Here is a 22,382-nt window from a genome sequence, read left to right on the forward strand (position 1 = left end):
AGGACCCTCTCAGGACCTGGAGTTCTCAGAACACATTGTACTAGCCCTCTATCAGGCTTATTATGGTCAACCACGCTACCAACCCCACCCTTAGATAATGAGTCACCTGCCCTAAGCCCTAAGCCAAAATCTGGGAGGTTGTTGCGGGGTGGGGTAGTGTGGGCAACAGCTGAATTTAGGTGGTAAAGCCCATTTCCCTAGAGTTTTAGATTTTTCCCTGGAAAACAGCAATGAAAGCATTATCTGTTCAAAAGGGGCAAAGGGAAAGACACAGCAGGGAGGTTCCCAACTCTCTAATGCTGCCTCCAGTGCCAACGAGTTTGTAATTGCTTTGACACCCCTGCTGGAAGGCTGAGAACTGGAGGAAGAGTTTAATTAATATAACCAGGCAACATCCTGATTCAGGAAAAGTAATCAAGCCACTTAATTAACTAAAAGATTTTCTTTTCTTTTGACGTCTTCTCTTGTTTTTTGAGACATGGTCTTGCTATATATATAGCCCAGGCTAGACTTGAATTCACAGCAATCTTCCTGCCTGAGTCTCCCAAATGCCAGGATTAGAGGCATGCACTGCTATGCCCAGCACTGTCCTTGCTTCCATGAATGGAAATGCTAGCCAAGGACACATACTTCCCTTTCCCCCCACACCCCTAATAACACTCGGAAAGGTTAGGGAAACAGGAAGGCAAGCTAGAACAGTTTAAAATGCAAGGTGTTCACTTTCACCAAAACTGTGAAGGGGATAGGCAGCAAAGGGGCTGCTATGTGACACCTGTAAGGGAAATCCAGCTTTAAGGGATGAGGGGACAAATTCTGGCACGAGGAACACAACAGAAAATCAATTTGAGGAAGTTACCAGCAGAAGGAAAGGACAGACCTGACCACTAGGATGGCACAATGAAGAGAAGAGGAGATGGAAGTAAGGCTCTCTAGCCAAAGGTAACAAAGAAATGAGATCTAAAGAGAAGCAGAGGCGGAGTAATAAAGTCCCCCTGCTACTGTGAGGATGCCAGTCCCAGGGCAGCTGCATAACGGAGCTCAGGGCAGTAGGTGGCACTGCACAGCTGCCTGGGCAGAGCACAACTCTGCATATGAAGAGAACCATTCTTCTAAATTGAAACAAATATGGACAATAATAGGCCCCCCAGTCATTTGGCGACTTGATGTCCTTTTTCTGAAAGAGATGCTAAAATGAAGATGTGGAAGCTGGGGCGAGAGCGCCGAGGGAAAGTCATAAGCAAATGTCCACACTAGAGCTGCCCTCACACATTTCACTGTGTGTGTGTGGGGGGGGGGGGGCAGAGAGCCAAATGCGCCCCGCATCGCCTTCTAACGTGCTTCTCTGCTCTATATTGCTTCTTCACCACACTGCCCCTGTGCCATTCCAAAAAAGAGCATGTGCTGGACTGAGAAGCTTGGAAGCGAAGGCGAGGTACCTGCCAGGCTTGTGTGGTTGGCTAGCCCCCTCTACTGAGCTCATTTCCCCCTCAGCTCCCCCAAAATATAAACATTCCAAGGAGGTCTGGGTCAAAAATAAACCCTTATCAGATGAAACCAGTTTTTCCTGGGCTCTGAGATATTTTAGCAAGGTCCTTCTTTCCCACTCCTCATCCCTTGGGACACACTGTGGCATCTGCCACCTTCTCACTGCATCAGAGCACACTACAGCCATGAGCCTTTCTTCCCCACGTCCCATACCCACACCCCTCATGGCCGTGTCTGGCTCTTGCCCCACCCTTCACGGTAAACTCTACCTCTGCTCCGTCAGGATATCCAGAACACTTTCTGCCAACCAGATATTTTTGGCTGTAACATCGCCACCTGATTTCAAGGGGGTGGGAAGGGGAAGAATCAGAATACAGTAGCTCTATTAGCAACTCAGCTAATTGAACAAACCTCATCCTGCCGGTCCCCCCAGCTATCCCATCACTATTGCCCTGAATGCTACAATAACCTTTCTCTCTCCTTTTAGGTTTTAGTTTCCCCTTTGCCTTGAGAGAGAAAGGGAAAGAAAGTTCCATTCTTCTAGAACTGCCTCTTTACCAGAGCCTGGACTTTTCTACCCACCAGGAAATGCAGAGGGAACGCTTTCTCGGTGAAAAGTGTTATCTGAGACAGACAGAAGCCCCAGTTGAAAATCAAAGGTGTGATCTCGACTAGGGCAAGAGACGTAGTGCCTGGCACGGCTGCAGTCTAGTACCCGGATGTGAGGGTGGGATTCGGATCCGGGCAGGCTCGGGGTCATCTCTAGACATCAGTCTTTAGATCTGGAGCAGAATTAACATGCAGTGTTGCCAGACAAAAATATTGGGATGAGAAGTGGGGCTGGAGTGTCAAACAGAAAAGGAAGTGCCAAGAAAGAATAAAAATACACAGCACCCCAACGCTACACACCGCCCTGGGTCTCAGCGAGAAAACTCAGTGTTCACACTGTCATCACAAAGGCTAGGGTCATACGCACCACGCAGGAACATCAGTGTTAGAGAAAATCCTGAGCAAAGGGCAAAGCATAGCCGGGTGTGATGGTGCATGCCTGGACCATCAACATCAAGGAAGCTGATGCAGGAGGATTGCGAATTTGAGGCCAGCCCAGGCTACATTGCAAGACTTTTTCATTTAAAAAAGGAAAAAAAAAAAAAAAAGCAAGGGTGGAGTAGAGCTGGGCATGGCGCAGTTTGGTGGCGGAGTGCTCGCCTAAACAGTGAGGCCTTGGGTTCAATTCTCACCACCGTAAGAAAGAAAACAAAACGAGAGGCACTGGTGGGCACTGGTGAAGTGAGCTGCAGGCTCAGCCGCATTTTCACTTAGTATTTATTTGTCATTGATATTTTGTTTCCTTTCTTGTTTTTAACAGGAAAAAAAAAACCCAAACCAAAACAACAACAACAAAAAACCAACCAAACAAAAAACCCCACAAGCAATCCCAAACGCAGAAGAGATAGTTTGGGCAGATCTTTCCATACCCAATATTTCAGACAGATGTCACGAATGCCGAGATTAAAAATACCTTAAATGTCAGGGACTGTTCTGTGACGCTATTCCTCAAACTGGCCCCAGCTAGTTGCCAAAATGACTAGGGAGCCAGTGTTTAGAACAGGGGTGGAGCCAGGGAAAGCAGAAAGGCAGAGAGCAAATGGCTTCCCTTGTTTCTCCTGCCCACCTTCCTGATCTAGCACGCCCCTCACTCCAGAGTGGCAATGGCTAACACAGGCTGAACACCTGGTCAGGTCTTAATTTAGCAGGAAAGAAATCAAGGCAAGACTGATTCTAAAGCCATCTGTGATTTTTTCAATCCATTTTTTTCCTGCAACATATGTGGTCATAAGATCTCTACATTGGGGTCCAAGAACCCATCAATCACGCTTCCTGGGTACTTAAGCATCCTTCATTGCCTAAGCTTATCTCTGGGCTCCTTCCCTTTCTTCACACGCTCCTGCCAACAAGCTCACCTGCGATCTGCTTCATAAACGTCATGCAGACACCGTCGGCTCCTAGAACGCCACTCTTCACCAGTTCCCGAACCAACCACACCAACTAACAGAGAGGAACAGACACACAGGGCACAGATGTGAGGCTGAGAAAGGAGCTAACTCGGTCACCCACAGTAATGGCTACAGCCCACACCCTCTCCAGCCTACACCATGGAGTTCTTTATCTTTCTTGTCTGGGGTTGGGGACTGGCCCCTCCTTGTGCATGCTAAGCACATGCTCTAACACTGAGTCACACTCCAGCCATCCTCCGTCTTTCCTGGCCTTACCTGAGTGCGGCAGGTGTCCTGCAACTTCAAGTACTTCTCCATGAGTAGCTGGTTGATTTTATTCAGGACAATGTTCATGCCATCGCGACTCACCAGCGCCAAGTCCCGGTAACACTGTGACAAGTAAGGTTTGTGAGTAGACGGTGAGCAAGATCCTGACCCCACAGTCACCCAGCCAACCCAAGCCTGGCTCTTAAATAACAGCAGTGGGATACTGAGTGGCAACAGACACATTGCACTCTGGATTCTTCCTTCTACAGGCTCCTCCATTCCAAAACGACCCTCCGCTCTGCCTCTTGGGGTAGGGAAAATGACTCAAGATTCTCTAATAAGGCTTTCAAGAAAGGCTGCTGGGCAAAGCTGCTAGTAGCTCTGTCCCTGTCCCCCAACCTCCCTTTTCAGAAAGTGTCAAGACTGTTTGATGCCACAAGCTGAGCAAACCCAGGTGGAAGCCATCTGCGTTCCATCTGCCAGTAGAGTTCACTGAGAAATGGGTCTGGGTGAAAGTCAAAGAGAAACCCAGAGGTTTTCAGACGTGCTCTAACTCAGCCAGATGTAGCACAGGGAATTTTGCCAAGGGACCAGGGTCTCGCACTTTCTAGCTTGATATAGTGGCACATGCTTATTATCCCAACAGTTGGAGGGTAAGGGACAGAAATCACAAGTTCAAGGCCAGCCTGAGCTACAAAGTGAGACCCTTGCTTAAAACCAAAACCAAATACTTTCCTGTTTGTTTGAGATAGAGCCTTACATTGTAGCTAAGGCTATCCTGGAACTCACTATGTATGGCAATTCTTCTGTCTCAGCCTCCTGAGATCGCAGGTATGAACTATTACAGCCACTCAAAACCAGACATGGTGGTGCGCAACTTTTTTTCCCCACATAATTGATTTATTTTTATTTTATGTGCATGGTGTTTTGATTACATGTATGTCTAAGGGCATTGGGTCGCCCAGAACTGGAGTAACACAGTTGGGAGCTGCCATGAAGGTGCTGGGCATTGGACCCAGGTCCTCTGGAAGAGCAGCCAGTGCTCCTAACCCACTGAACCATTGCTCCAGCCCCGGTGGTGCACACCTTTAACCCCAGCACTCAGGAGGCAGAGGCAGGTGGATCTCTGTAAAGCCAGCCTGGTCTACAGAGTAAGTTCCAGGCCACCCAGGGCTACACAGATAAACCCTATCTCAGGAAAAAAACAAACAAAACAAACATTCATTTTTTATTATTTACTTTGTGTGAAGGTGTGTGTGTGTCTCACAGGAAAACTCTATGGAATCAGTTTCTTCTACCTTTACTTACATTCCAGAGACTGAATTCCAGAGACTGAACTCTGAACTTGTCTGAGACAGAAATTATCAGGCTTGTGTGGCAAGTGCTTTTACCCACTCAGTCCACTTGCCAGTCCCTAAACATGAATTTTATTAACTAAATGCTTTCTTCTTTTCTCTTGAATGCCAAGTACTGAAGAGGGGAGGTCCTTCAGCATCCTCAGCCCGGGGTTGGGGAATGGGGGTGGAGGGAGACAGGGTGTGTAGAAGTTTCTTCTGAGTCACTGCTTCCCTTCCCCTTAGAGCTTTCCCTATACTGCTTCTTCAATGAGGTCAGGCCTTAGGGAACCTCATTAGCTCCTCCTGCGCCTGCTGAGTTCTATCTGGGTCTCAGTCGAAGGGCAAAACTTAGATAGCTTCTTAGCCAAATAGAAACCTCAGAAGGCTGGTGCAGAGGTGGCATCAGATTAACAACAAGCCAGGTGGTGGTGTTGAACGCCTTTAACCCCAGCACTCAGGAGGCGGAGGCAGGTGGATCTCTGTGAGTTCGAGGCCTATACAGAGAAACCTTGCCTTGAAAAAAGCCAAAACAAAACCCACCATCATCACCACTACCAACAAAAAAGATGAACAAAAAGCAGGGTGTGGAGGTTCAAGCCTGCAATCTCAGCGTTTGGGCAGGAAGGAGGATCAGAAGTTCAAGGCCATCCTCAACTACATAGCAAGTTTGACGGCAATCAGAGCCACATGACACCCAGCCAAAAAAGGAAGGGAGGGAGATATATATATATATATATATATATATAAATCAATTATATATTAATTAATAGATGTATTATAATAATTATTAATTATTAATGATATATTATTAATATATAATGATATATTATATATAATATATCATTATATATTATTACATATAATATTATTACATTATATATAATATATGACATATTATATATAATATATTATATATTACATATATTATTATATATAATATATTATATATAATATTATTAATATATTGTTAATATATCAATAATAATTAATATATAATTAATTTTATATTTATTAATTAATTGTATATTATATATATTAATTAATTAGTGACACAGGGTCCCACTCCTAACTAAGAAGTTATTTGCACACCTGGAGTGGTGGTGCACGCCTTTAATCCCAGTAGTCAGGAAGAAAAAAAGCGAATCTGAATTCAAGGCCATCTTGGTCTACAGAGCAAGTTCTAGGACAAGGTCAGACAGAAACCCTGTCTTGAAAAACCAAAATCAGACAGGGTTTCTCTGTAACTTTGGAGCCTGTCCTGGAACTAGCTCTGTAGACCAGGCTGGTCTCGAACTCTAAGAGATCTGCCTGCCTCTGCCTCCCGAATGCCAGGATTAAAGGTGTGCACCACCACCGCATGCCTTTCATGCTTTTTTTTTTTAATGGGGGTTTTGGTTTCATTTTGTTTGGGCACTTTTTATTTTAGTGATTTGACTTGTTTGTTTTGATTTTCATTGTGTATATGTTTTTAAAATTTGTGATTTTTCTTTTTGAGACAGGGTTTCTCTCCATAGTCCTGGCTGTCCTGAACTCAAGAGATCTGCCTGCCTCTGCCTCCCAAATGCTGGGATTAAAGTCATGTGACACCATGACCAAGTAAACCTTAAATCCACCCTGGATTTCTGTCCAAAGGCAGAACTAACCCTAATAAACTCTTACAAACAGTCCTCTTGCTTAAAGCTATAGTCTCAGACAATACATTAAGGTCAGCCCTTATCAGCAACTCCTGCCAGAGAAGGATAAACAACTGGGCAGACCTGCCACTAATTCTTCCACCAGCCTGACCCAACTCAAGTCTCCAAATGGCTTTTTCACCAGATAGATAGATCCTCCCTCATCTAAAACTGTTCCTCCTACTTTAACATGCTTGCCTGAAGAGGTCTAACCTAGGGACCCACAAGCAGAGGACTGACTTAGACACCTTCAGCCTTTGACGAAGCTGGCGCAGTCATCAGTTATGAAAGCCAGTGAGATGGTTCAACTCCCTTCGGAGCATGGGCCTGCCACAGTGCAAAAGGAGTAGAATATTCTAGCCCTTACTAGACTCGGTAGCCAAACTCATGGCATAACATACATTTGTGGTGTAGAACCCTGTGGCCTCTCGCTGCCAAATCAGGTAAGAAAATAAAGGCAGCAGACATTGCCGGCTCCTTCCCTGATTTACCCAGGCAGACTTAGACCTCATCTGAAACAACCCTCTCCAGAAGGCAAGGCTAATTTGCACTGAGATGATTTCGGCTTTATTGTTTTGTTTGCCTGCTGTAAGTTAAGTTTGACTCTGTAATGCAGACTGGCCTGGAGCTTATTATTTCTTTATTTGTTCGCCTATATGAGTTTAAGTACACCATGTATGTGCCATTTCTTGGAGGTGAGCTCTCCCGGAACTGGAGTTATAGGCAGTTGTGAACTGTGATATGGATTCTGGAAACTGAAGCTGGTTTTCTGCAAGAGTAATAAATGCTCTTAATTACTGAGCGATCTTGCCAGTCATTTTTTATTTATTTGTTTGTTTGTTTTGTTTGGATACAGGGTTTCTTTGTGTATTCCTAGCTGTTCTGGAACTTGCTTTGTAGACCAGGCTGGTCTCAAATTCACAGGCCTCTCTGCCTCCTGGGTGCTGCAATTAAAGGCGTGTGTTAACATCACTCAGCCATTTTTATTTTTCAAGATTTACTTACTTATTTAACTTATTGGCTTGGCATTTGATAGGTAGCTCTAACTGGTCTTGAACAAAAGGCAATCCTCCTATCTTAACTTCTCAACTACTGATCTTACAGGCATGCATCACCACACCCAGTTTTATGGGAGTAAAGGAAACCAGGGCTCACACCCAGGGCCTCACACAGCAACATCCAATCAGATCTTTAAAAAATTTATGTAGTGTGTATATGGTGTGTGTGTGTGAGAGAGAGAGAGAGAGAAAGAGAGAAAGAGAGAGAGAGAGAGGGAGAGGAGAGGAGGGGAGGGAGAGGGGGAGAGGGGAGGAGGAGAGGTGGGGAGAGAGAGAGAGAGAGAGGGAGGGAGGGACAGGGAGAGAGAGAGAGAGAGGGAGGGAGGGACAGGGAGAGAGGGGGGGAGAGAGAGAGAGAGAGAGAGAGAGAGAGAGAGAGAGAGAGAGAACAAACGAACTGGACACCTTTTGGGATCTTGGGAGCCTGTCCGCCCGCTCTGTCATAAGTTATGAGGATCAAACTCAGGTCATCAGGCTTATGTGATAAGTACATCTATCAGCTGAGCCATCTCACCTGCCCTTTAGTCAGATTTTAATTATAATATCTATAAAAATATATACAAGAGGAAATAAACTCACTTATCCACCTTCTTCTTTGCCAACAACGTCTTTAAAATCAGTGAGCTCATGTTACGGCTCAGCACCATCAAATTAACATCACCAATTTATCTCTTAAGAATCTGGGTGAGGGCTGGAGAGATGGCTCAGCGGTTAAGAGCATTGCCTGCTCTTCCAAAGGTCCTGAGTTCAATTCCCAGCAACCACATGGTGGCTCACGACCATCTGTAATGAGGTCTGTTGCCCTCTTCTGGCCTGCAGGCATCTACATAGACAGAATATTGTATACATAATAAATAAATAAATATTTTTTTAAAAAAAGAATCTGGGTGATAGATTCAGCCTGAGTTGAAATCCCAGCACTTGAGAGGCTGAGGGAAGGAGTTCTAGGTCAGCCTGGGACACATCTCAAAAGGAGAAAGAAGAGAAAGCCAGAAAGCACACATAGAATTCTACCTGAATAAAATTCAAAATGACTGGTCTTTCTCCTGGGAAAGCGAGAATATGTGAAGAGCTGCTGTTCTACCCCTTCATTTCCACGGGCACCCAAGCCGGCATCAGAGAAGTACAAACACAGCAGGTTCCCACATCCACACATACTTCACTGAGGTCAGCATCTCTGCTAGGGTACCAGGAGCATCCTGTCTGTATCCCTTCAAATGAGTTTCCTTTGGTTATCCCTGAACAAATGACAACATATCTAGGTTCCAAGGTACCTTATAGAGGAACTAGAGGAACTCAGTCTAGAGGGAGGGAAAAGCTACAAACACCATACAGGTTTCAGACAGATCAACTGATGGAGTGGAACCCAGTAGGCAAAGATAAAGAGCACATCTGTTTCCTTCCACACCAGCTGTGCTCAGTGAGGGGCCAAGAGCCAAGTCCCTCACTCTTCTCACTTCCTTCAGATGGTTCCAGCAAGATCCAAACTTTAACTATTATGCTAAGACTCAAAAGATACAAAGTTGCTGGACAAGGGCTATCTGGAGAAACAGAAGAATTAATTTATAAAAAGAACAGAATCCTGAGGAACTATCTCACCTGGTCCTGAGCCTCCCAGGAGCCTCTTCTGTTTATGAAAAGGCCACGCTGGTCTCTGGCAATACTCATTAGGAAGTCAGACTCCACTGTGCTCCCACGTTTTCTTAATCAGTACATTAAGCTATTTAATCTAAAGGTTACATGCTATGATTTGCAGCCTGTTCTTTGTTCTTCTGGGTAAGAGCTCCCACAGACTCAGCTGTCCTTTATCTCTCCCATCCCCCCAAATGCTGGACTTTGAGCTATGATCATGTCTTACACAAAAACTTAACGTTCATGGTTTTTTTCTTTTTTTTTTTTTTGGAATTGGACATTTATTTGGTGTTATGGAGGGGAAGAAAAAGGGGAGAAGGGGGGAGGGAGAGAGAGGGAGGAAGGGAGGGAGGGGATGCCTCTCCAAGAGCGAGAGAACAGGAAAGCCTTAACGTTCATGTTATTCTTATTCTCCTAACTGCTTTTTTTTGCCTTTCAGCTTTAGAACGTGAGGACTGACAGGACTCCAGCCAGAGACCAATGAATTCACTGAGAAGAAGAGACTGGAGATCACATTTGGAGAAGAAGGTGATGAAGCTCTTGTCTAGAATCTGATGCGACTTGAGTTAAAGGGTAAAGGTACCACAGATTCATCAGGACCCAGGGAAGAGAGCAGGCGCCTTACCTTCTGGGCTTGGGCAGGCTCCGTGAGGACAAGAGTAAGCAGGCCTAGACAGATCTCCTCATGCTGGGGGGGTCCTTTGCACACCTGGGAGGGAAGAGAGAAAACAATTAGCTGTCACTCACATGTAGGAAGTGCAAGCACAATTTCTCCTAATATTCTTGAGACTCTTGAATAACACGTCACGGGGGTGGGGGGGGGAACAACTCTCAAATGTGTTGATTTCCTTCTCTTAAAAGGAATGAGACACCTATTTCAGGAGGTGAGGAAAAGGAAAAATGTACTGCTTTCTCTGACCACCTGAGCTAGAGCCAGAAAATCCAAGAGTGCGTAAGACAGGAAAAGCAGAGGAGCCGTAAATCCTGCAGTGGAGACAGACCTACACCAATCGTGACCACAGGCAACCACAGAACCTCTGGCACGTCAGCACAGCAATGATGATTCCTGATAATTCACAAGTAATTCTTAAATATTGACTCTGTAAGAGTCCTTTAAATTATTTTCAACTATTATTTATTTATTTAGGGTTTTTCTTTCTTTTTTTAAAATTTTTTTATGGTCCATTTAATTTTATTTTATATGCATTGGTGTGAAGGTGTCAGATCACCTGCAACTGGATCTTCAGACAGTTGTAAGCAGTCATGTGGGTGCTGGGAATTGAACCCGAGTCCTCTGGAAAAGCAGTCAGTGCTCTTAACCACTGAGCCATCTCTCCAGTCCTATTTTTGTTTTTTTCAAGATAGGGTTTCTCTATGTAGCTTTGGAGCCTGTCCTAGAATGAGCTCTGTAGACCAGTCTGGCTTCGAACTCAGAGATCTGCCTGCCTCTGCCTCCTGAGTGCTGGGATTAAAGCTATGCGCTACCACTGCTCAGTAACAATTATTTAAAGTATTTCTTTCAGTTAACATACAAAGCAATAGGATTTACTACAGCATCTTCACACATATTTCACTATTTAAATTTTCACATATACAATACCACACATACATAAGGTAATATGTGTGTTATACATACATACATAAGGTAATATGTGTGTTATACATGTGTGTGTTGTCTGCATATGTTCAAGGAGGCCCCAGGTAGATGTTGGGTATTTTTCTCACTCAGTCTCTACCTGTAGCTTCTGAAATAAGGCTTCTCAATAAATATGAAGCTCACAGATTTGGCTACGCTGGCTAGCCAATGAGCTTGAGGAATCCAACTGTGCCCACCACACCTCACTCCCAGGCTACTGTTACTTGAATGTGTTGCCACTCTTTTTAGAGATAACCAAGGACCCAAGCTCAGACCGCCATGCTTGACTGAGCCATCAACCACATTACTTAAATTCTTTTTCATTAAATAATTAATTTCTGTGGTGTGCGTGTGCACACACAATGTCACAGTATGCCCATGGAGGTCCAGGACGACTTGGAGGAGGTGGCTCTCAGGGACTGGACTCAGGCAGTGAAGCCTGGAGACAGATACCCTGACCTTGTAAGCAACCTTGTATATCGCTGCTATATAAATTTCTCACATGTGCTATTTAAAATTATTTTAACTGCACAGATTTACAGAGAAGAAAAAGATAAAACACATGTAAGAAGGATTTGCAGGCCGGGTGGTGGTGGCACACAGCTTTAATCCCGGCACTCAGGAGGCAGAGGCAGCCTGAGTTTACACAGTGAGTTCGAGGCCAGCCTGGTTTACACAGTGAGTTCCAGGACAGCCAAAGATTTGCAAAGAAATTATAAGACAAGCATTTTTTTCATTTAAAAACCTGTGTGTTTGTGCGTGTGTGCGCGTGCACATACATGATGAAGCATATAGAGATCAGAGGAAGATTTGCTAGTGTGACTTCTCACCTTCCACCATGTGGGCCCCAGGGAACAAACACGCTGTCACACTTGACAGCAGGAATCACTATCTGCTGAACCATATTGTTGGTCCCATGAGTTAATATTTTTTTAAATCTTGAAAAAATTTTTGCCAGGTATAGTGGCATATGCCTTTTTGTTTTCAGAAACAGGGTTTCTCTGTGTAACCCTCTCTGTCCTGGAACTCGCTCTAGACCAGGCTGGCCTCAAACTCAAAGATCAGCCTGCCTCTGCCTTCCAAATGCTGGGATTAAAGGAGTGCACCACTACTGCCTGGCGCTCTCTCTGTCTCTCTCTTTTCTTTTTTTGGTTTGGCACATGCCTTTAATGCCAGTACTTGAGAAACAGACATAGGCAGATCTCTTAAGTTCAGCCAGCACAATCTACACATCAAGTTCCAGGTGAGCCAGGGCTGAGACCAAGTCTAAACAAATAAAAGTTTACAAATTGTCAAAGAAAATCAGAGGACTATTCTTGAGAGCCAATCCTCTCTTGCCATCCTGTAGAATCCAGAAATGAGAACTCAAGACTGTTGGGGCTACGTGCAAAGCCCTTGACCGACTGAGCCACCCAGTCAAACACTGAGTTGTTATGTAAGTCAGGCAAGATAGCATAAGCTGTGATCACGTACTTGGGAGGCTGAGCAGGACCCTGAGTATGATGCTGGCCTGATCTCAGAAAAAAAGGCTCCAAGAAATAAACTATCCTAGTGGGAGAGCAAAACCTCACTTAAGGAACCAAGATGTGAATTCAGTCCCTTAAATCCTGGCTACCATCTTTCCTCCTTCCTGTCTGCATCTCAGAGCCTCCCCAAGCAGAACGGATGTAAGGACATGGTACTCACATAAGCGTTGAGGGCATCGTTAGCTTCTCGCTCAGACACACCAGTCGTCATTGACGTCACAATACTCATACACCTTTCCAACCTCTGTGGGGAGGGATGGGAACAAGTGGGGAGTGCGTTATAACACAGCTTATGAAGTACTTCTGACCCAAAAACACTTCAAGCTTGATCATTCTTCTGCTATTGCTTAAAAAAGAAACACGCTGCACGTGGAACAGCCACTAACAACTGTGAGAAGAACAGCAGCAGTTATCAGCTGACTCTGGCCAGCACCACCATCACCGTGTACTACAGCTAGTGGGCAACACCTCCAAGAAGGACAAAGTCATAAAAATTAACAATGTTGACTTTCACAGGAAAACAGTACACGGAGAACAGCCTGGAGGACGTCACCAAAGGCACAGTAAGGCAAACTGACACCATTTGCCTCTAAGACTAGGAAAGTCAAGTAAGTGGTGTTGGCTGTAGTCCCAAGTAATTAGGAGGCTGGGATGGGAGGATTACTTGAGCCCAGGAGTTAAGAACAACCTAGTGACACAGTATGGTCATCGTCTGTCCAAAAATAATGAACAAACATGAAGGTGCACACCTGTAATCTGGGTACTCAAGAAGCGAAAGCAGGGGGATTTTGAGTTCAAGGTCAGCCTGGGCTGCATAGCAAAATTTGTATAATTTTTCTTTAAATTTTAAATATAAAGTTACCAAAAACCTAAGACTTTTTAACATAAGTCAAATATAAGGTATGGGACTTGTTTTCATTTCTGAATTGAGCAAGCCAACTTTATAAAAAGAATTTAAAACATAATCAAAAGTTGTGCATGCTTTTAGTTTCAGCATTTGGGAGGCAGAGGCAGGTGAATCTCTCTGAGTTCAGGGTTAAGTAGAGAAACTCTATCTCAAAAAAACAAAAAAAGAAAGAAAAAGAAAAAAGAAAGGGGAAAAAAGTATATATAGAGAAAAGGAACAACAGGAGAAATTTAAAGCTGCAGCCCAGCAGTGAAACTAACGTACAGCACCTGTGCCTGTGATGGAGCTGGGTGTGGTGGTGACACTTGTTAGCCCAGCACTCAGGACAAAAGCAGGATTGCTGTAAATTCTAGGCCAGCTGGACCACCAAAGTGAGACTGTGTAGGAAAAGAAACAGTAACAACAATGTAGGAACAAAACCCTGCCGCTTGCCGCTGGTACAGCAAGGCAAGGGATCATACTTCAGGCAAGAGCATCAGGAATGCAAGGTCATCTTTGGCTACAAAGCATTCAAGACAGCCTGAGTTATGTGAGACCCCATCTCACAACATCAAAAGAAACAAAAACTTAAAAGAACAACAACAAAACCCTAAGGGCCAGGCGGTGGTGACACACACCTTTAATCCCAGCACTTGGGGGTCAGAGGCAGGCAGATCTCTGTGAGTTCAACTGGTTTACAAAGCAAGTTCCAGGACAGCCAGAGCTTTTACTAAGAGCAACCCTCTTGAAAAACCAAACAAACGAACAAAAAACAACCCGAACATCTTTGAGACTTTGGACCCAAGCCCTAGGCTGCAAAGGAAAAGCAACGCAGTAATAATGACGATGATCCTGCTGGCCACCTTCTGCGGCTATGACACACGCCACGAGAAAGGGGAACAGAACAGACAGAGGTTATCTACGTCCACCTGGTAGGAGCCCAAAGCGATGGGACTGAAGAGCAATCTGCTGCTCTTGTGGAGGATGCAGGTTCAGTTCCCTGCACTGACACAGTGCAGCCAGCCACGAAGGCAAAACACTCATACGCGTAAAATAAATCTTAAGTTCCAGGATAGCTCGGTCTACAAAGTGAGACCCTGTCTCAAAAACAGAACAATATACTATTAATAAACCTTTCTTGTTGCTTTTGGGTTTTTTTTTTTTTTTTTTTTTTTTTGGTTACAGGGTTTCTTTGTGCAGTCCTGGACCTCACTATGTAGTCAAGACTGGCCTTGAACTCAAAGATCCACTCATTCTGCTTCCTGAGTGCTGGGATTAACAGCGTTCCCCACCATGCTCAGCGATAATAAATCTTGGAAAAGAGTTTAAGGTTCTGAGAGGAGGCGCTGATGGGTCCAAACCTAAGACTGCCTGGGTGTGACAGCTGCCACTCTGACAGCAGGCCTAGCTTCAAATCAGGGCAGACCAGCAGGTTCAGCCTTAATAAACAGCAAGGACATACTTGTGAAAAGGAACTGTGCGATCACGTGGAAGCCGACCCATGAGCTCTGGGAGCCATTATCACCCAGTTTTGCTCCTGTATAAGAAAAGTGCGGGAGGAAAACCTGAGGAGGGGCTTCCTCTCTTATCAAACCTTGTCCCTTTCTACGAAAGACAGTCACCAGGACTAGAGACCAACCTAGCCGATGATTATGTCTTGCTGGCACCCTGTCTCCAGCCTAGGTTAACTGCAGCTTCAGAGTGAAGGGAGATGGTGAGCAGCAGCAACCTGAAGCTCCACACACTGCTCGTTATCAAATATAGACACATTTTTGTTGAATCACCAAAGGGAAGCCAAGCAGCAGCCCGGCAGCAGAAGCCACTGGGAAGTGAGTATGGACTGAACCGGTCCTTGCTAGCCAGGCCGAGGCTCATCTTAGCTGAGCTTCTGTAAACCCTGGTTTTATCTGGAGAAAAAAAAACAAAAACAAAAAGCAAACAAAACCCCAGAGATAACGCCTGTATCATAAAGTTGCACCATGCACACAGTCTCAGTTAAATAGAATCTGTGTTATTTGTGAAGTTCAGCAATTGCACAAATCTAACCTTGAAGACCTGGCTCTCTCCAATCTCCTACCATTTCTTTGTTTAAGATTTAAATTTCACTTATTTACTTGTATGTGGGGGGGGTGTGCGTGTGGGCACAGTGTGTAGGCCAGAGGTCAGCTCCTGGAAATCAGCAATCATCCGCCATCAGGGGGTCACAGCAAGTAACTTTACTCCATAGTCAGCCATCTTGCTAGCCCTCCTGCCACTACTTCTCATGGCATGTCCTTAAAGGTTCCTGAAAACCAAATCCTCTGCCACAGGACACGGATAATTTCCCAACTCATGAAAGGCTTCTCTTATTTTGCCGTTAAGAGAACAGAGGAAACACCAGGCGGTGGTCGTACATGCTTTTATCCCAATACTCAGAAGGCAGAGGCAGGTAGCTCTCAAAGAGTTTGAGGCCAGAGCGAGTCTCAGGACTGCCAGGGTTAAAAGAGAAACACTATCTTGAAAAAAACAAACAAAACAGAGTGTGTGCATGAGAACATAGGAAAGAGAAGGGAGGAGGGAGGAGGCGTAATGGATCCAAAACCAAGAGTCTGCAAATCCCACTCCAAGGCCCTACGCACTGGCTAAGTGTCTAGGTGTGGTTTAACATTCATGAGGCTTTGGGTTGAGCAAAGTTTCTCTAGGCTCCTCCCCATGTTCTAAGCTCTGATCAGAGGCCTAACTACAGGACACTGCCCAGTCAAGAAAAGCGGTCTCTTGAAACGGGGAGGCCCTATGAAGGATGTAGAAAGTGGAGCCCAGAATTTGAATGGGTGGACACATTCATTTTAAGACAACAGAGGTACAGAAGAAAACTTTTATCTAAAACTGCTCCTGGTGGTACATTATCTGTAACCTCATCAGGAGTTCAAAGACAGCCTGTTTAAAACAAACCAAAGACAAATAAGCAAACGAAAAGAAATAACCAGAAATCATTCTGAGTGACAAAAGGACTCTCTCCTCAGCTGGGTGTGGTGGTGAGCACCTCTAATCCCAGCCACTGGGAGGCAGAGGCAGGCTGATCTGTGAGTCTGAGGCCAGCCTGGTCTCCGGAGCAAGTTTCAGGACAGCCAGGGCTATGTAGAGAAACCCTGTCGCAAAAACTAAACAAAAAAGGACCACTCTCCTCAAAGGCCACAGGAAACCAGATGTATAATTGGGTAACAGTATCCTTTCCCCGTAGTCTCTGAAGGTCCTCAGAAAAGATGAAATCACACACACAGCTGCCAGCAATTGCTGGCAGGATGGCTCTGTTCAGAATAAGCTCTCTATGACAGCACCTCAGAGAGCTGAGTAAATATTTATCATCTCCAGGATCTCTGGAACTCATTCTTCTCGTACTGAAACTACCTGACAACAGCAGTGGATGGCACGGGGAAGGGAGGGAAGCCTTCCAGCTTCTCAGTATACACCTGAAGCGGGAAACAGGAGTTAGAGATACACGCACCCCATTTCCCTCTTCTGGGCCTGGTGAGAGGAAACACTCTGCTGAGCGTACAGTGCACAGCTCCCTTATAGAAGGTGAGTAGTCTAGAAACACTCATTCTACTATCTTCAGGAAAGGAAAATGTGATCCCACCTGCACAATTTCTAAGCACCCACATCAACAAGAAGTGACTGACCATGCTGGGTTCCTAGTACAGCCAGCCTTTGCTATCAGTGTACACAGAGGACAGACTCCAGTATCCTCCCAGGGATCTAGCACAAATGCCCTACAGAGTCCAAGGAATGACCTATATTCTACAGTCAGGGATATGTGAAATGATGATTTAAGGGAGAAAAAATTAAAAATGACTCAAAGGTCAGCCCTTGGAGATTTCTCAGAGAGGCTGAGTTATCTCTCAGAGTAAATATGGTGGGGACACACCTCTATTTTGCCAAACATAATTCTGAGACCTATCTTAAAGATATTCTTATTTCTCTGGGCCACAGCTCCTGCTCTTGGCCTGCCTTCAAAGTGACTGGTCCTTCCCTGGCAATGGAAGAGCCAGGACTGGGAAGCCTCATGAGACCAGGAACTACACGTTCTGAACTCCTCCAACCTCTGCCACTATTTTTATCTCACTCCCTCCCCAAACTAGGATGGAGATGGGAAAGAAGACTTCAGTCTTCAAAGGGAGGAACAAGGCCAAAGAGAAGAAAGGATACAACAAACACTCCCCAGGAGAGAAGAGTCCCAGTCCCTGCCCACGACGGTCTTGGGGGGTGCGTCCCACTGCAGACTGTAAGCAGCCTGTGCTAATCATGCCCAACTATGCCCACGCCTTCGCTACCCTCATCTATTTTTTCAGGACTTCTTGTAGCCTGATACTTTGTCTTTAGATGATAAACTTCTAGGTGGCACACCTTACATCCTCCTCCTATTTTCCTATCAGACCCAGCACACTTTAAGTACAGAGTCAAAAAGCTGACCCACTTTCCTGGGCCACTGGTAGGCCGACGATGGAAAATTACCAAGTCAGAATGAGCAGAGGTCAGTTGGTCAACAGAAGGTGTTGATAACTTCTGTGTGCAAAGATCTGTGGGGAGGCACAGAGGAAGAAGAGGCCAGCAGGCCTGGCCCTCAGACATGATGGCCTAGCAGGGATTAACAGAACCACACCCATGGGGGGGTGTCTAGTGTAGCAAGACTTGCTGGAAACTAAGACGCAAAGGACAAAGGGCAAAGAAAACATGGGAGGGGGAGCCTGAGACATACTGGAAGCATCCACACCATAAAAGAGATCAGAAAGGAGAAAACAAACCCTCCCATTTCTCCCTAGGAAGTTAAAAGTTCGTTCTCATAGTCTAAGAAAGCGAGAACGAACATCAAGGCTTCCTTGCTCGAGATCTCCCCCAGCCAGACCATCTACTGCCCAGAAAAGGAAGCTGTACATGTGTCCTGCAGGAGTCAGGATGGGAATCAACAGACTCTCATCCAGCCTTGCTCTGGTGGAGGGATCAGCGGTGGCCAGTCACCTGCTGACTGACTGCCACCCTCCTAAAGCTCCAATGCTAACACACCATGCTCAACACTAGACAGTCAAATTGGTGGTAAGTTCCAGCCCAGCCCAGGTGATGGTGGCGCACGCCTTTAACCACAGCACTTGAGAGGCAGAGGCAGGTAGATCTCTGAGTGTGAGGCCAGCCTGGTCTACAGAGTTGAGTTCCTGGACAGCTAGGACTACACAGAGAAATCCTATCCCCAAAAACCAACCCCCCTCCAAAAAAGTTATCTCAAAAAATAATACAGGGGTAGGGAGAGGCTCAGCAGATAAAGAGGCTTGCTGTGTGAGCCTGGAAAGCTGAATTCAATCCTGTAAACAAGTCTGTAAACAAGTGGAGGGAGAGAACCAACTCCATAAAGATATCCTCTGACCTGTACGCACATTTCAGCATGCACACTCCCCATATATATCATACACACACTTTCCTCCACACATCATACACTTCCCCCCCCACATCACACATCACACACACACTTTCCCACACTTTCCCACACATGTATCATACGCACATACTTCTTACCTCAGCCTCTTTGGATTGTTGGAATTACATACCTGTGCCACCATGCATGTCTTAGAAATAATGTTTACATTACTAGTTATGCCTGTCTTAGTTGATTAAAAAAGAAATAGCAAATTTTCTCCAAATGCACATAGAATTATACAGTGAATCTGCTGGTGGATAAGCAACAAGGTCGCTATAAAGCCACCTTGATTTAAGTTCACCTCTCTTTTGGAGACAGAGTCTGTCTATGGTCGTTCTGGCCGTCCTAAAGCTTGCTATGTAGACCAGGCTGGACTCAAACCCACAGAGATCCACCTGCTTCTGCCTCAAGTGCTGGGCTACAAAGCTTGTGACCTAACATACATAGCTTCTTTTTTTCTGTCTTTTGTTTCTAGAGGCCAGCTTCTTGTTAATGACGCCCCAGCTAGCCTAGAACTCACCACACACACACACACACCCTAACACACACACTCTCTCTCTCTCACACACACACACCCTAACACACACTCTCTCTCACACACACACATTGTAACTCTCACACACACACCCTAACTCTCTCTCACACACACACATTGTAACTCTCACACACACACCCTCTCTCTCACACACACACTCTCTCACTCTCTCTCTCTCACACACACACAGAATCTTCCTGACTCAGCCCTCCTAGAGCTAGGGTTACAGGCATGAGCCACCACACCTGGCAATCTAACATTATTTTAACTTTGAGTTTAACCTGGCCACTCCAGCATCTGGTAAAGGAATCCACCACCGCCAGGGAAATAGCCTAGCACGTGAAGAGCCAGGGCCTGTCGGTTTCCTCCCCATCCCTAGATACTGAAATGAATGCATTAGGCATTGCACAGTTCAGCGATCAGGCCTCAATTCTGTAACACATCCTAAGTCTTCCTGTGTGTGTAGTAGAAAGGGATCGCTGGGTCATCTCTTGCTAGTCAAGGACAGGGTGAGAAGTGAGGGAAAAGGAGGAGGGACAAGACTCCTCACTCATGTTCTTTTTGTGTTTACTCTCTGGTTCTGAAGAAAGCAGTCCTATATCCTGGCTCACCCCTCTACTACGGCTGACTGTAGCAAACCAGACACTACTCACTCTAAATGCCTGGTTAAAACCACTGCCCGCTGTATCCACACACAGTCAATGATGCCACCTAAAAAGAGGGGCCAAGTCTGTAGGAAGTTGCCAATCCTCAGACACCTGCCTGTAAACACGTATATACTTTTCAACTTAACACACTCAAATAGGGTGGATATTCTAGATAGCTACTGGTGTGTATGTGGGAAGGAATGAAAATAACTTTGGTAAATATGGATGCTACATCCCTTCTGTAACCAACGCCCCTCACACATTTTCATAATAGCGGTAGCTGTTACTAGGGCAACCTGTCCAGGAAATTGACCCACACTTTTCCTCCAGAAGCAGGAAGCCAGAGCAATGTTTCTGCCTTGGAAAAAACTTGAAGGCCTCTTCTCCCCACCCCCACCCCGTATCCGCTCCAGCATCCCTCAACCCAATTCCTTAGCTCCCTTCCCCACCCCCCACACATACCTCCTCTAACTCATCCTTGGCATCCAAACTGGTTGAAAGTAGCAGCCTCCCCCCTCCTGGGGCTCCTGCTCCCGCTCCTCCTCCTCCACCTCCCGCTGCTCCTGATGCAGCAGCTGCTACGGTCCCCTTTCCCTTCTGTAACTCCATGGCTGCAGCCAGGAGACCGGAAGAGGTCAAGGGAGTGGACGGGTGTTAAGTCCTAGAAATGGAGAACTCTGGCTTGCCAAGGACAAGGAGCAAGAGAACAAGTGGGAAGGAGGCCACAGGCCCGGCTTTCCGCACTCTTGCCTCCTGTCCTGCGGAGGGGGAAGGCGCGGGTTCTCTAGATGCTCCCTCTGGAGTGGCCGTGCTGGGGCAAAGCCTTAGCGCAGAAGCACGGTAGACTTAAAGAGTCTGTAACCTGCAGGAGGTGGGCAAGACTGCCACCCTTGCAGAAGTGGATCGGGAACCCTCTGGCTTCTTATCCTGAAAGGAGGGGAAACCCTAAGTTTCTGCCTCTCGAGGTGTGGAAAGGAGTCCTGGCCCTGAAGTGGGGGTGGGAAACCTTCCCGGCGGGGTTGGGAAACGCGGTTCCTTGGGATCCGGCCCCTAGCGGGTGCGGATGCGGCAGAAGCGCTATGGGAGGAACAGCTTCTCCCCACACCACACAGAGGCGGCCATGGTGGAAGGGCGGGGGAGGCTGAGAGCGCCCGAGCGGGCAGAGTCGTCGCCGGCGCCGGAAGTGAGCAGTCGCGGTCCCGGGCGTCCGCCAATCGCGGCTTCCGCGGTGGCGCCAGGTCTCTAAGGAGTAAGCCGACGACGACAGACTGGCCTTTTCCCGGGCTGCCAATTGTAGGGAGAAGAACTGAGCCTGGTCTGATGGGCAACAAGTGTGTCCTATCGCATCCTTCCTCCGCATCAGGAGGCGGGACGGGAGGTACGGAGTAGGTGCGAGCGCTGGGCGATCCGGAAAAAGCCGGGCTGCGCCTGCGCGCGCAAGGGCGCATGCGCGACGTCTCCCCGGCGCCCCACTCCCTACAGGTGTTCGGACCGTTGTCCTTGGGTAGTCTCGGAGACTGCTCCCCTAAAAGTGTCTGCGGGGGCAGGAGCGGCGGAGCCCCAACACTTAGCAAACGCCCTCAGGGTCTGAAGCTACTTCCTGAACTGCGAGTGCAACACACAGCCAAGTGTGCGATTATCAGTAAGACTTTTTGAAAATAACAAAAAAAGTGCGTTGATCCACTAGTGCGAACCAAATAGTTAGAATCTCGCCAGCACTAACTTCACACAGTTTACCAAATGATGGGCTCTCTTCGTCCTTTGAGGCCCTGGGACTGGCAAATATTACTTAAGTCTATCGTGGTTACACACACAATCCATTGAGAATGTTATAGAGTTTGACTGTATGTGAGTCCATTTCTTCTACTTTCTTTCACTGTGCATCTCTATGAAACCTTTCATTTTTAGGCATACGAACCGATTGCTGTAAACAGCTCCAAACCGGGCGTGGTAAATGCCTGTAATCCCAGCCCTTGGGAGGTTGGGCCATCCAGTTCATACTTCCCTCTGTTCCCCCACCCTTAGGTACAGGCCTGTTCTCTTCTGGACTGGCTGATCTCCAAATACACTTCCGGCACTTACTCCTCAGTCCTCCTGAGTATGCTTTGGATTCCTTCTAGGTGTATGGGACTGTTTTATCCTCTGAAATACAAACAAGTCATTACAATAGACTTATGTACCTGACACATGTATTAAATGAAAAGATAAAAAGGTGTACAACGCTTCGTATTAAGCTCCCATTTGTTTGAAGTGTTCT

General features: G+C 46.3%; 1 protein-coding gene across 2 annotated transcripts in view; it reads right to left on the bottom strand.

The window, feature by feature from the left end:
- Ints3 (integrator complex subunit 3) overlaps positions 1 to 21,335 on the bottom strand; it is a 41,695-nt gene extending 20,360 nt beyond the window's left edge. For both annotated transcript variants that reach the window (XM_038311598.2, XM_038311597.2), the window contains exons 1-6: positions 20,588 to 21,335; positions 12,772 to 12,855; positions 10,075 to 10,158; positions 3,759 to 3,872; positions 3,450 to 3,534; positions 1,755 to 1,821 (exon numbers count right to left, since the gene is read on the bottom strand). In XM_038311598.2, the coding sequence (XP_038167526.1) occupies positions 1,755 to 1,821; positions 3,450 to 3,534; positions 3,759 to 3,872; positions 10,075 to 10,158; positions 12,772 to 12,855; positions 20,588 to 20,734 (581 nt within the window). In that variant the 5' untranslated portion in view covers positions 20,735 to 21,335. The remainder of the gene's footprint in view (positions 1 to 1,754; positions 1,822 to 3,449; positions 3,535 to 3,758; positions 3,873 to 10,074; positions 10,159 to 12,771; positions 12,856 to 20,587) is intronic.
- Positions 21,336 to 22,382: the final 1,047 nt, after the last annotated feature.

The sequence above is a fragment of the Arvicola amphibius genome, chromosome 14, assembly GCF_903992535.2.
Source record: "Arvicola amphibius chromosome 14, mArvAmp1.2, whole genome shotgun sequence".
In the NCBI taxonomy this organism is placed as follows: Eukaryota; Metazoa; Chordata; class Mammalia; order Rodentia; family Cricetidae; genus Arvicola; species Arvicola amphibius.